Consider the following 15,533-nt stretch of genomic DNA (forward strand, 5'->3'; position numbering starts at 1 on the left):
TTTTACTTTTCAACCTTAAGTGCAAACACAGCAAACGTTATTGCTTTATCCCTTATCAATATGTTGCCCTCAGACCAGTGTGTCATAGAGCCTGGCCCAGGGAGACATTCACACAGTATTGAAAAGACACTTCGTTATGACATAATCCAGCCTAAGGGGGGCAGCGTGGGCCAAACTAATGATAGACCGAGCATTTTCTTTTCAGCCGTATGAGCTAACAAAGCAAACGTTATTGCTTTATCCACTATCGATAAGATCTCTTTGTGTGTGACGGAGAGCCTGATGGTCTAGGGGGACATTCACACTTTACAGAAAAGATGTTTCATTATGGTATAGTCTAGTCCATGAGCAATGGGACAGTTTTTGTTTTCCCTGATAGAAAACCAGCACACACAAGCATAGCTGGTCACCAGCAAAAAGAGCATATGCTGTGTTTTGAATGTTGATATGCTGGTCAACCAGCATGACCTTGCAGGGTGACCAGCTAAACCATCTCAAATTGGATTTGAAATTTGGCATGTCTTTCAGCCTGATGTTGAGAGAGAGATATAACACCAACAGACAGGAAGAACTGTCTAGTTACTTGAAATAGGCAGTTGTATATAAAAAGGACTGATTCTTACACACACTGAACCTAATGACATTCTAAACTTTAACCCCACATTGTTTCATTATAAATCCACTGTGCTGGAGTAGCCTACAGTTCAAGAAAACAAAAAACTGTGTCACTGTCCAGTGTCCACTGTCCATGCACTGTATGTCTCAGACAGAGCAAAAAACAAACGCACCATTCTAGACATAAACAGTTCCATAAGGCTAAGTTAGAGGCGGAACGTCATGGTGAATTTAAACAAAGGACATGCAGGGAAATAAAGTGGGATCAGCAGATTCACAGACTGACGGACCCATAGGGTCACACAGAACAACAGCGCCATCTCGTGGTACAGACGGACGCTCACCTTCCGGAGTTGTACATTCACGACCTGAGACAATAGCGCACAGCTGACTGTGACGTCACCATGACAAGGACAGCGCGGAGACGACGTGCGCAGAATGTCAGAGAGGAGCTGAGAGAGCAGAGAGGAGGAGGAGAGGCTACTTACAACGGCATTACAGTTAAACTACGATCTTAAACTTAGCATGTGGACTGGTCAGGCACTGTAGCGCGAGGCTGCGATTCATTTACATTTTCTTTCACAATCCTGCTCCTGACGACCCACAGCACTGCACGGCTTCAAGTGATCCTTGACCCAACACACCTGATTCAGCTCATCAGCTGATTATGAGCCCTTCATTAGATGGATCAGGTGTGCTTGGCCAGGGAACAGCTAAAACCGTGCAGTGCTCTGACTCAGGAGCAGGATTGAGACAAGCTCCTGTGAAACAAGAGCATCAGTCATTCCTTTATGTTTTATCATAACTGCAGCTGAAACAACTGAACAACATTTATAATAATAATAATAATAAACAATAATAATAATTAGTTGCAGTAGTAAAACTGGATGAACAAATTATGTCTACAATTACACTCATATTGATATCACATGCTTTATATGACAGTATTAAAACGTCAGAATCGCTAATATTGTTGTGTTCCAGAAATGCTTTTGTATGTTAGTTTTAGGGTATTTGTTCTTGTGTCACTAAAGGTTCATGGATAGGGGGGCTAAGCCTGTAATGGGGGCGGTTTTGGGCATAGTCCCCAAAGAATTTTGTAATGTACTTTTAGAGTACCAACAGCCAGAAAATGTCATGTACATCATCCGTGTTGTATATCAAAAAATGGTCAACCTGGAACACAGTGGATCAGAGTACTATTACAGTATATCGTGAATGAGAATACACGACAGATAGACAGACAATTAACAGCAATAATAATAATAATATCCATATTTAGTACCGATTCCATTTTACTGCCTTTTGCAATGGCTTTTTTCATTTCCGTTGTGTCACTAAAATTCAGTCTCATCTGCATGTTGTTATAAATATTTTAGTAAAATGCCCCAATGATGATAAATATAATGATAAGTAAGAAGAAAAAAGAAGGACTATTAATGGCATATGTCAGAAATGATCTCAGTACAGTAAAGTGTCTCCCTCTTTTTGTCCTTACTGGCTATAACTGAAAGAAACAGCAGTGTGTTTTGGGTTTAATCTGAAATTAACAGCTATGTAGTAAGTGATATCTGACAGCTCAACTCAGTCATGTATGTTTTTCGAGTCTCCCTGAATTTTCACCATCGAGCTACACTCAGAAATTGTAGTAAGGGGTGTTTTCTGGCTCACTAACTGACAGTTAGTGTGTTTAAGGTTACAGTCTGTATGTGCTCTCTTTGACTGAATGGACCTGTGTGGACTAATTAAATAGATTTCATACAGTGATTTTCTCCTGTCCTGTCCTTCCTGCCTCACCTACACAGCCCTTTTGTCTTTGTGACGTAGCGCTCTGAGCGGCGATCTCCTTGGTAACAGTATCGCGGTGACGGTCGCGCTGATAAAGCGTCTCACGCAGCGCGCGCAGGTGTCTGTGCGGTTGGCGGAGGAGAGCAGCAGGTAAAGGTCTCACTTTATCACCGCCAGATCACACTGAGCGCTTAGGAAGGGCGAGACATTCTGCACACATCGGAAAATAATGTGAGCTCAATAACAGACATTTCACGGCATTTCAACCTTCAGTGAAACTGTGAGCCTTTGTTCTATAGTTAGTTTGTCTCACTGACTGAGAGAATAGCTGACTGCTAACAGTGTCTGCTGTTCTTTTAACCCGCCAATGTGGCGTTTGAAGCGAGTCTGTGCATTTCTGACACAGTCACCCTGAGCTTTGTAGTGACTCTGAGTAATAATGTTGAGTGGAGCCTGTACAGTGTCGTGTGTCTGCAGCTCAGTAGTTTCAGTAAGAGATGGGTGGGCCATTGGACACAGCCCAGCCTTCACTGGGAACAGGCAGACCAGACACACAGCCAGCTAACACAGCTCTCAGTCTGCACGGCACAACAGCCTACTGACACTTGTATTCTAATGATTTGTTTCCTGTTTTGTAGGATGCCTGTGTATTGATATCACGCTATTTTGTTTGGCATTATTTTCATGTTAATACATTTATCACAGTCATATTAAAAACGAAATTATTTTTTCTACATCTGACAAAACCACCTTCTTTTTACATTGATATCTCGCTGTTGTCGAAAGAAAAATGGTAACTTTACAGAAGAAGGAAAAAACCTGCTTTACTTTTAATGTACGTCAGTGGAACCAGATTTTTTCCCAGTTATTTTGGGCCATTCTTTTGGTCCGTTCCTCATGAAATTTACACACAATATAAAGGCCAACAGACATTTTCAAATCATGACAAACCTGAAAAATGACAAAATGGAGATGGTATGAAAGTTTTTTTTCGACAGCAGCGATACTCATCCAGAGTGATTTTATTTGAAAATGCTTAAGAGAAACTTACAGGATTGCTCACAGTGGTGGTGATAGGAACCAGACATACAAAGCATTATGGCATGAAATGTTTATGAATACACTGCCTGGCCTTGAAACATTGTTTTATGATAGTTTATTAAGAAAATTATGGCCTGAAATGTATTTCATTCAGAAGCCATTCATGGTAGAGCCATTCATGGTACCTGCAGGGTGTTATCAGTCAAAATAGTTCCAAAGAAAACTTATTTTTCCAGACGGTCACTTTTTACCATCATTTTACCATCACCAATATTACATATAAAAAATCTAAAGGTTCACTAGTGGTTTTGGACAATAAATAAAATGGCTATATTTGTGTTGTAGACGTCACAACCCCTGTAAAGAAACCACAGTAAGTTTCTGTGTATGAAACGTTTCACAACCACTATGAATAACTTCTTTTAAACTCAACCATTGAATTATGTAGACATTTTGAACAAATGGTGGAATTCCCCTTTAAGGAGAACTAAATTCTTAAAGTTATTTAGGAGATGCAAGGTTTAGTCATGACAGTGCCGTTATGTCTTCTCTTCCTGTCAGGTAAGGAGGGCTTTAGTCCATGCTTGGGTCATCACTATAGGGCAGGCTTCTCAGCCAGCCTGAGACCTGCTGTCTACTACAGCTCCAGCCTTGACCTACAGGACAATCCTAAGCTAGGGTCAGCAGAGCCTGATGTGTGCCTGAAACCGCTGACCATTGTCTGTCTCTGTTGCTACGTCTCATTTACATACATGACTCCTGTCTTGTTCTGTCTCTGTAGCGTCTCGATGTTGGACAGTCTTCAGTCTCAGAGTCAGCGTCATTACCAGCAGCTGGCTGTCCCTAACGGCACTGAGGCGCTACTCAGCACTAGAGCACAGAGCAGAGAGAGCGGCTACCTGCAGTTCCGCACACCAAGGCCTGTGAGAACCACACCTGAGCACCAGCGCCACGATATGGACAAAACACCATATTGCAGTCATATTGCTACGTATTTCGATTATGAACTGCTTTGCAATGTACTAAAAACTTGTGAACTCTTAATATGATGTGGTTAAAGACTGACCTGCATTATTTTGACCAAAATAAAACACATGAATGCCCTGATTCAGCCAAACACTAAAATAACTGTGATTGTGGGTGCTCAGAACATTCAACGATTGGTTAAAGAGCTCATTTGCATTTCGCAGTCTCCTGTGAAATCAGTACTGTGAAGGCTGATATCGTGATAATAATCATTAAACAATATATTTCGCAGTCCTGGGTGTCATGCGTCACCATCTTGCTGTCTGAATACCTCCTTTTTTCTCACTCAGAGAGCAGTCTCATGCCTGACAGAGTATAGGTGTACTTATGTTCCTCATCGGCCCGGTCTACCAGGTAAAATCAAACTTCTACTCAATAATGGATATTTTGGCTTTTTTGCTGGATAATCATTGAGATGCTTCAGTGAGAACCACTGTATGTTTCACTATTGTCATTTCAGTGTGACTTATATCTTTGCGCTTGTGCCACAGTGAGTCGTAAGCATCGGATCGTGGGGGCTAAAGAGGAGAGTGGATTTACTGAGGGAAACAGCCTGCAGCCCTACACTTTTCTACCTCTACACATGCATGTGGTCTGTGCTACAATCTACCACTCAACTCATGTTCATTCTTAAATTCACCAGAAGTGACCCAGTTGAAGGGGAGTTCCACAGATTGCTCAACATTTCTGCATAATTAAATGATTAAAAATATAAACAAAGTTATTTACTTATTTGGTGTAATGGGAAATGCTCTGTTCTAGAGAAACTCACAAGGTCAGAATTCTTCACAATGGTGGTGATAGGAACAAGACGTCCAAATAGTTCAATGCTTCTAAATGTTATTACACAAAATGATTAATATATTGTCTGATGTCTGAAGACATTGTTTTATGATAATTTTGAGAAGGTTTTGGTCTTTTTTGCCTTTTTGAAATACATTTATGGTGGAGAGGCACATGCAGGGCCCTATAAGCCAAAATAGTCCTCAAAGAAAGCTTATTTTACCACTATTTTATCATTATTGATATTACATATAAAAAGACGTGTAGGTTCACAAATTGTTTTAAAAAATAATCATCTATTTTTGAGTTGTAGACGCTGCAACCCCTTTATCCTATCACCACCACTGTAAAGAATCAGAGTTGTAAAGTTTCTCTATAATTAACAACTTCAACCAATACAAATTGGAATTCCCCTTTAATACTGAAAGAACTGCTGTAGAAAACCTCTTGGAGGTGTTTATGGCCTCTGCAAACTCACTGGTTTTGGCAGCTGCTCATTTTGTAAATACAGTGTGATGATAGTGTTATGTCTTCAGTTTGTAAGTAATTGGACAGTGACACAACTTCTGTCATTTTGGCTCTGTGCTCCAGCACAGTGGGTTTGAAATGAATCAGTGACTGTCAGGTTAAAGTGCATAATGGCTGTATAGTTACATTTATATTAGCTGAGGGCCCCTCATTTCAGGGGACAAGCATATAAAAAGAGTGCAGCATGAAATGACTTATGAACTGCACTGTATTTTGTAGTTATATGACTCTAGTGCTCTCTCATGTTACATTCCTTATCTGCTGCTGCAGGATGGGGTTCGCCAGACACACTCAAGTGTGACAAGGATGGACTTTCTGCCATCAGCTTTTCTTCAGGTGTCTCTCTCTGACTCATATACTTCTCTGTATTCATCACTTACTGGCTTCAGATGGAAGATACAACAATTTGTGACTGATAAGGATTTTAAGCAGTTCAAAATATTTAGGGTTAAAAAGTCTTTTAACTGTTAATATTGGCTGATATGATTTAATAGGGTTATAATATGGTAACATTAAACAGACTCCAATAGCTCTAGTTAAACAGAGCTTTAATCACTGATGTGATTATCAGTCCACTGTGGATTGAGGGTGAATTGTGGAATATGATTGTTAGATTTCTCAAACTAAAACCCAAAGTCTAAGATCATGTGAATTCCATAGTGTGTGTGTCGGGGGGGGTTGGGGGTTCTGTTCTGTGTTCGAACTTGTACATGATGGCTACAGGTGCCAAATGTGTATTTATGTTTTTGTGTATCAGGGCAGTGAGATGTTACCCAAACTGGTCAGTCACGCTCCACGAGAGACTGGCTTCACCAGAGACACTCGAGATCCTCTTGCAAGCCATGTGAGAACAGTTCTCACCTACACCTCCTCTCTGTTTTCTCCTACACTCCCCTCTCTTGTTTTCTCTCCACAAAAATGAACGCTCCTAGGTACCTCATGGCATATACACCTTAAAACACATCTTTTTACATGTAAATCAAGTATTTTTCACTTGTAGCTCACTCACTAGTGGAAACAGTGAGAGAATTTCCAGAGAATTGGAAAACTGCAGACCCTCCGGTTGAAAACAAGTGGAACAATTTAAAATTTCAGATTTTCAGTTGATACAAAATTCACATTTGTAAACAGAAGTGCAGATATTCTGAGTTGATTTAATGAAGCTTTATTGTTGAGCTTTATTGTTTGCTAGAAAAAATCTTTACATTTTTGCTGTTTCTTGACCTCAAGATAAAAGGGAAAAAAGTGTCAACACAGAATGTAAATCCATTGTAAATGGATCGTATAGCAAAACAATGACAGTAACTCTAGACTTGGAAGAGTTAAGTCTACACTAACCCTCCTTTACTCTATTAATAGGCTAGTAATTAAGTTAAATAGTAGTGAAATAGTGTTTTGTATTCTCAGGCCTCCCTGCTGGTTCGTCCTCGTGGCCGCAGGCAGAAGAGCAGCATGTCTGCTGAGAGATCTATTGGACTGAAGGTGAGATTCACTCTGTCACTCCACCTACCTGCTCTTCTCTGCCTGTTATGATACACACCCACGTATATGCTGTAAGATGCATGTCCACTTCAACACTGCAAGTGAAGTCTCAGTATCAAGCCTCTTAAAAAGGTAGAAAAGAGTGGAGATGTGTAAAAGGAAATCTGACTGGAAGGAATGTTTCATTCATGATATCCTGATGCTCTGGCACACCATTAAAGGAGCAAACATGACTTCATCTATTAGAGTAATTTGCAAATTGATGTGCGTTCCACCATCTCAAGGCCATTACAAACACAATGCGAGTAAGCAGTGGGAAATATTTGGAAATATTTCAGCTGTAAAGTTGAAAACTATTAAATAATAACACAAAAACACTGAAATACAATCAAAATCATACTCTTAATAAAAGCTATAAAATAAGAGAAATAAGTTAAAATGATAAAAAAAATCTGGTGCAAGATTAGTAAGTGCAGATTAAGCAGGTTTATTGCACATTCTAAGAAAACATGTTTTCATCTATTGCACCTGGCCCTAGTGATATCTGTATCTCTGTCCTGATAGAAGTAGCTCAAATTCTTTATAAGGGGAGAGAAGGTATTCTTCTGGTCCCAGAAAAACATTTTTTGAATATTTTATATTTTTGTGTTTTTATTTGCATTGTGTCCAGTGTGTAAAAGCTTTACATTGCTTTATCATACCAGTTTTCAATTCAGTGGTTTATGACTTACTACTTGATGGGAATCTAATCCCATATATCCACTCAGTTCAGATTGTCAGCAGAGGCAGTGTTACAGCATGGTAATGACAGAAATCACATAAGAAATTACTTACAAAATAAACAAAACAGAGGGTTTAGTACAGCCTCCTTGTTAGCATTAGAGCTTTACGTATTATTTTTTTTTCTTTTAATTCAACAAATAAATTATTAATGTAATTATGTATTAATGTAATTGTGCATTAAAATGTGCAGAAGTGTGTTCTCTGTAGAGGATGTGTTCACTTATTTTCCCTTCCAAAAACAATAGAATGTAATTTGACCAGGGGAACCCAAACTTTTGCATACAACTGTATGTTACAGGTCATGCTTTGTAACTGCAAGGCTTTGTCAGAGTGTATAAGACAGGCCTGTCGTGTGTTCCGTTCTCTTTCAGGAAGGCTCAGGGTTCGTCCTGAACACTCCCACTCTCAGGACCCTGTCACACACACCCTCTGACCCACTGCATTTCCTCACACACTACCAGAGCAAGTGAGTCCAGATGTGTGTGTGTATGTGTCCTAAGCAAGCACAGATCAAAACTAGCCTTCTCTTGTGGAAAGCACAAGAAAACATTGCTGTAAGAAATTGATTGCAGTCAGCCACAAGAGCATTAGTGAGGTCTGGTACTGATGCTGGATGATTATCCCTGGATCACAAACTCCACTCCAGCAATCCTTGAGGTACTGGAAGGAACTCCATTACAACAGTAACAGTACAGTTCCACTGCTCCACAGCCCAATGCTAGGGGGCTTTCTACCACTCTAGCTGATGCTTAGCATTGGGCATAATGACCTTAGGCTCATGTGTGGCTGTTTCAGAGTGTCCTATTCTATTATCGAATACCTGTGTCAGTAATGGGTGCACCTTAAAGTAGCTCAATTCACTAATTAGAAAGGGTGTCTGGACAACTTTGGACATATAGTGTATATTTACTATGGTAAATCATATAGAGAGAATATGAAGTGGATGGCCTGTGTGCAGGTTTTGTGATCCAGCAGCGATCGCAGCTCTGAAGGCAAACGGAACAACAGGAGGGATTCACACACAGAGACGCAGCGGATACAGTGGACGAGACACAGACAGGTACGAATACACACATGCATGCGCTCATGTATGAATATTACTCATTTATGAATGTGCTGATGTTGTTATTAAACCCCCCTTCTTATCCCTGTCTCTCTCTCTGTCTCACAGGTTTAATCTATGTGGATATTAACCCAGGCATGTTCAATAAATGTCTAATTACTGATTCAAGAGTAATGTTGCTGTGTTCATATTTCTCTTGATCATCATGGTTAAATAATCTGAATATGACATTTTCGCACTGAATAATATTAATCTTTACAAATCCTGTTATTAGCAAGGCAAATCATGCTGGCTGTAAAAACAGCACTTTAGGCTATTACGGCACATCGGCATTTAGAAAGTGTGCACTGATGGGCATTAGGCTGAATGGTGAGGCAGAGAAGCATTGCTTAGTTAAACAGCTCACAGCCATGAAACTGGCAAATGAAGCTGATCAGCCATGCGTGGCGCCACACACACACTACTAGCCATGCAGAGAGAGAAGTGTAGTCACATATTCATAGTTCACCTGGGTACCGTTTTACACTCTGCTCAGGTGTGTCATGTATTTGTTTTTCAGAAACAAATGTACTGACTTTAGGAGGACTTTAGGACTTTACTCTATATGAAGACTTTAAGAATTACACTAGAAGGACCCTAGGACTTTGCTCTAGGAGGACTCTAAGATTTGCTCTAAAAGAGCTCTAGGATTTACTCTTCAGGAAGACTCTAGAGCTTAAGACTAGAAGGACTCTAGGATCTACTCTAAGAGAACTCTAGGACTTTACTGTAGGGGGACTTTAGGCCTTTACTCTAGGACTATTCTGAGTGGATTCTAGGCTTTTTCTGTAGAAGGACTTTAGGACTTTACTCTAGAAAGACTGTAGGACTTCACTCTTGGACGACCCCAGGATTTAGTCAAGTAGGACTCTAGGATTTACCCTAGACCCTTAATTTACCCACTTTAGGATTGTCCTCTAATAGGACTGTAGGACTTTACTCTAAGAGGAGTGTAGGCTTTTACTCTAGGACTACTGTAGGAGGACTCTAAGGGTTAACTGTAGGAGGACTAGGACTTTTCTGTGGGAGGACACTAGGATTTACTCTGGGAGGACTCTATGATTTATTCTAGGAGGGCTTTAAGACTTTACTCTAGAAGGACTCTAGGACTTTAGGAGGTCTCTATGACTGTAGGATTTTACTTTAGGAGGACTCTAAGTTTTATTCTAGGAGGATTCTAGGACTTTACTCTGGAAGACTCTAGAGCTTTACTCTCAGAGGGCTCTAGGACTTTACTCTAGGATTCTTTTGTAGGAAGACTCTGAGAGGAGGTTTTAGGGCTGTATGAAGCTGGTTTCTATGATCATAATGTATGTATATGTGTATTTTAGGACAGAAATGTCCTGATAAACAAGGATAACCTACAATGTCAGGATAAGCAAAACAATCCTGACTATAAGGCTTTCAAACAAAAGCTTTATTGTTTAAAACTGAAAGGGCTATGGGCATATTATTACATACAAGTACTTATATACAGTACTGGGCAAAAGTGCTAGAAAATTATTTAAAATCACTTATCTTGGCAATAAATATTTTTGTAATAACATACATCATTAGAATAATGCAAATAAAAAATAAATACAGTAAAAAATACCAAGAGTTTCTTGTTTTCAGAAAAAATGTTGATATCTTGTGAGCTAGTTCAATTCCATTACCAGCACACTTGATTTAATTAACGAAGGACTTTACTAAACCAGGTATTGGATGAAAACTACACTTAACACTGTGCCTCCTTGAGCCTTCAGTTAAATTAAGTGAACACACTACTTAATACTTATTTACATTACATTTTTTCTTCATTAATTGTCTGTTTTGTTATTTGTATTCATTATAATATTGCTGTTTTTTCCATGAGGCAATAAATGCTTACAGCCCAGGTAAATAGCCTAAGTCTAATTTTTACAGGTGAATAGAACTTTTGCACTGTACTATATATATAATACATTTGGGACATATTATTGCAAACAGATACTTACATACAAATAACACATATGGGACATTATTATGATGTATAGATACTTTTATATGTTACATATAGGATGTATCATTATTACATATAGATACTTACATATATGTTATATATATGGGCCACATGTCTGAGGCCACATCCTGAGTATAAAAACAAACCTGAGTGTGTGGTTGTGGGTGTGTGTGTGTGTGTGTGTGTGTGTTGGAAAGGGGGGATGGTACGGGAAAAAAGAGACCCTTGGGCCTTGGCAGAGTTATGCGGTTGGCCTAAAATATTCTTAAGTCAGCAGCACAAAACCTCAAAAATTCTTATTCTGAAGTCAAACTTCAACAACCATCAAGCTCGCCAGAAGTACAGAGTTACTCATAGTACATAGTTCTAGCATAGTGAGTGAGACTGTACATGTGTTTTATTGGTTGTAAAACAACTGTGTAACACATAACATATTCACACTGTGGCCTACTTGTCATAAGTCGGTTGCAAGTATGATGGGTGGCATGGCACTCCACTAACTGGGTTTGTACTGAGAACTGGTTTTCCTATTAACATCCACTAATCTAATCTCCTCTCACTGCCATAAGTGTTGTATATTAAATAGCTCCAAAGAGAAAAAGTGAAGTGTGAGTGGTGTAGGACTGTTGCTCTTGCTCATTCAGTGCCTGTGTTGGAATGGTATGTGGCTGACCTAACTAGAATGGAGGCAGTATAAACTGGAGACTGGTGCTCTAAATGATTAAGCACAGAGGCACAGTTCACAGTAAAGGCCTGCTTTTTATCAAAGTGTGCAGCCACCACATGCACTTAGAGCCAAAACAGTCCAGCGTAGCCACAGAGGACTATGCCAGGAACTGTGTCTGAAAAAAGGAAATAGAGAGATGTGGACATATCCATTCAAGTACTAGCATCTTTCCATTGTTAGTATAGGGGTATGAGTCAGTGTTGGAATTACCGTATTAATTATGCATTATTATTAAAGTACACCCAAACGCATACTCACACCAATGCAGAAACATTAATAATTGTTCACAACAAGCACATTAATGTTTTATTGTATTATTGTATTATTGTCTTTAGCTTCAATGAATGTTAAATGTAACAAGATTGTATTCAAAGTGATTTTGGACCATTTCTGTTGTTCCTTTTTTAAATAATTTGCAGAATACAAAGGGTAGTAGTGTAACTTCCAGGGAGAGGGACTCTGGTAACTATTTTCATACAGAAACCGACTATAGTTTTACTTTGTTCTTAAGTGTGTGCATGAAATAAAGTGTTCTTTCAAACACACCTAAAGTTCAGATACAGCCCTCTCAGCCAACAGAAAGTTGCACTGAAGCATGGTCCACCCACCCAGCCTCCGTGGAGCACATAATAATGTACACAGCGTTTTGGGAATGTGAAAGTAGGCAAGAAACTCCACAATTGGTGGAGTTTCATGGCAGCATTCATTTGGACATCCACTCAATGTACCTGATATTGTAGCTTTCACTGCTTTCAAGAGAGGTTTTTTCATGTCAGTGATGTGTGCTGTTAGCCTAAATGTTATATATACAACATTTTAAACATTAATATAGCAGCAAACAACTATTTTATGTAAAGATATAGCGGAGTAATGGCCTCCTGAGTACAGAACGAAGTATAGCTGGTCTGGCTGTGCGTGCATGTTAGTCCTGCCCTGTGAAAACGCTGGGCCTTCACATGTTTTGTTTTGCCCTCCCCAAGAGACAAAGACAGCGCCTGCCCACACTGCATTGTGCATGCAAGGTAGCTAAGTGCAGCAGAAAACATTCAGGTGAAAGTAACATTCCAAATATTCTTCCATCGAAAGTTCCTTTAAGTTGATGAGGCTGAAGTTGGCTTCCCATTCACGTTTTTTCCTTCTGCACCTGAATGTATCTGCTTCACTATTAAAGGTGGAATGGGAAAATTTTAATAAGAAGCTGAGGCACCTGAATATAGCTTAACTGCTGCACCATTTGGGGTGGAACGGGAAAACCTGAATAAGAAGCTGGTGAAAAAGAAGTTTACTTTAGCTTCATCAAGAGTTGAAAGGCATGAAAAGGAATGAGAATATTGCTCTGTTTCTACTTGACTAGTGGGTAAGATCAACTTTTTTTGCTGTTTCAGAGAACCAATAGGTCAGTATTATTTTGCCCTGTTTGCTTCTGTTTGTAATAGCAACTGATTAGCTTCACAGCAGCAATTGTGGCAAAGTTTGCCAACCCACAGTCTAGCAGATGTTAGTTACATTACTTGCTGTGTTGTTGTTCTCTCTAATGTTATGTCATGGTATTTGTCTGTTCAACATTCGCGAAGCGTTTTATGGCCATGAAGAAAAAAGTTTGCTAGCCCAGTGTCAGTCCCCTTGACAATGCATGCCCATGAATTTGGGGGACAGAGCTTCTGAAGAAGCACTGAAGGGTGGGGTGTATTTTGCTGTTGAGTATCAATATCAACAATGTTTCTCCACAATTACATACTGTACCTTTAAATATCAGAAAATCTCTTAGTTTATGAACCAATTCAGTGATGTTGTTAAACATTTAAAGAGATACATTTTGTTCCCTTTTTCTGCTCTCCATGGAAATTTTCTTGCTATACACAGAAATGGTATCATCTGATCATCAAGAAAAATAAATATTGAAAAATCTATGACAGTAACATTTTTTAAAGTACGTTTCAAAATGACAATGATCTCAGAAAGCATTTAAGACCAGTTTTCAGAAAAAAAAAGATTCCCCCGGTCAAACCTGGCCATTTGCACTTCTAGCAACCTGACAAAAAGATGCAGTTCCTAATCCACACACCTCACCAGTTATCTTCCATCAACTCTACACAGACACATCTGATCTATTTCTTGTATTTCTCATATTTATAATGCATTCATTTAAATGGATCCTTCACATCCTGCAACTTGATATATTCAGTATGTATAACTTTAAAATAATAAAATTTAAAGAATACATCAAAATGTTTCTCAGGAGTCGGTGTAAACTTATTTGGCCAGTGGTGTGTCAGACAGCTAAATATGATGTATAATTACTGCAATACTAATAGGTAGTCTAGATTATAGGTAGTCTGGTTAGATATTAGTGGAAGGATTGGCATGCCTTGAGAGCAAAACCTTGTTTGAGGCATAATAACAGCAAGTACACCAGCACATTCCACTGTGACCACTGTCGATTTTTATTAGTTGAAAGTAATTTTCATATGAGGGGGCCCTATATTTGCACTGGGGATCCTAGTTACATCACTGGTAAAGGGCACTTCAAAGGGCATCTTTAAATGGTGTAAAAACATAAAAAAAAACAAACAAAACATTTCTATATGACAAAAACAATATATTTTTGCACAGTATGCAAAAGTACAGTTGCAGTGCACTTATACTCTATTAAGTAGTCTTGCACAGCCAGATGCTTAGCACCTCCTCCAGAGTGGCTGGGATGATTAGCCTGTGAGCTGTACATCGCATGCATCCAAATCACAGAGGCTTTACAAATGCCACTGGTGTCATCGGAGAACTCCTGCTCCCTTAAAAATCCCAGCCAAGTTCTTAAGTCTACCCTCACAGTGTGATTCAATAGTTCAGCTGTCAACTGGTGCAATACAAATCTAATAGACTGACAATTCCGGGTCAGATTTATCTCTTATTGACATTCTAAGCTTGCCAGACTTAGAATCCTGGCAAGCCAAGGTATTCTAGGAGTGGACGTGCAGGTCCGTGAAGCTCTACCATCAAAACATAAATGATGTAAGTTCAGAGAATTTTGCAGCTTTTAATGTTTTGACGTGTTGGAACTTGTCCCGTATAAAGTTTAGTGACTCGTACTCATCCCATATGTGTTTGCTTAGCTGTGTTGTGTTTACTTGCTAATACTGAACCGTTCTACCTGCAGCCTGCCAACCAGGACACAGGGCAGAGGGACAGTTTTCTCCTTACTGCTGCAGTGTGCCAAACGCTTTGGTTCTCAGTACTTCACAACACAGTGCTGATGACTCACAAAGCTACCTAAACGTTTCAACAGATGGATTCCACTCTCTTCCACGGACAGAGAGAGGGAGCAAGAAGAAGCCTTGCACTCACTGCAAGGAGGAAGTGTGGTGACAAAGAAGAAGCAGAGCCTGACAGAAAGCCTAAACACAATTAGCCGTTCATTTGGTCAGAGAAGTAACAAAACCGCCTCTAATGACCAAACGATCACAGTTCCTAGAAAATCCAAATGAAGAAGTCCTTCACTGCACTGTGTATCCATGTGTTTAGGCTCTGAACACTTTTCCGTAACTTCTTAAATGTGTCACAGTGTTTAGCTGAGCTGTTCTGTTGTTTGAGAACAAACTGGGGACTGTTTGACTGAAACATCTAACAAACACCAGTGATAAAGAAGACAATACTTATTTGGAAAAATTATCACGTGGCCT

The 15,533-nt window shown here is 39.5% G+C and overlaps 1 protein-coding gene across 1 annotated transcript; it reads left to right on the forward strand.

The window, feature by feature from the left end:
• The first annotated feature begins 1,078 nt into the window (after positions 1-1,078).
• On the forward strand, positions 1,079-9,296 carry ppp1r32 (protein phosphatase 1, regulatory subunit 32). The gene is made up of 11 exons (XM_036575488.1): positions 1,079-1,115; positions 2,443-2,553; positions 4,226-4,367; positions 4,761-4,824; positions 4,962-5,062; positions 6,052-6,117; positions 6,539-6,625; positions 7,189-7,263; positions 8,418-8,512; positions 9,005-9,106; positions 9,218-9,296. The coding sequence occupies exons 3-11, from the start codon at positions 4,233-4,235 to the stop codon at positions 9,237-9,239; spliced, it is 747 nt and encodes a 248-aa protein (XP_036431381.1). The 5' UTR covers positions 1,079-1,115; positions 2,443-2,553; positions 4,226-4,232; the 3' UTR covers positions 9,240-9,296.
• The last annotated feature ends 6,237 nt before the right edge of the window (positions 9,297-15,533 follow it).

This window comes from Colossoma macropomum, unplaced genomic scaffold, assembly GCF_904425465.1.
Source record: "Colossoma macropomum unplaced genomic scaffold, Colossoma_macropomum, whole genome shotgun sequence".
Taxonomy (NCBI): Eukaryota; Metazoa; Chordata; class Actinopteri; order Characiformes; family Serrasalmidae; genus Colossoma; species Colossoma macropomum.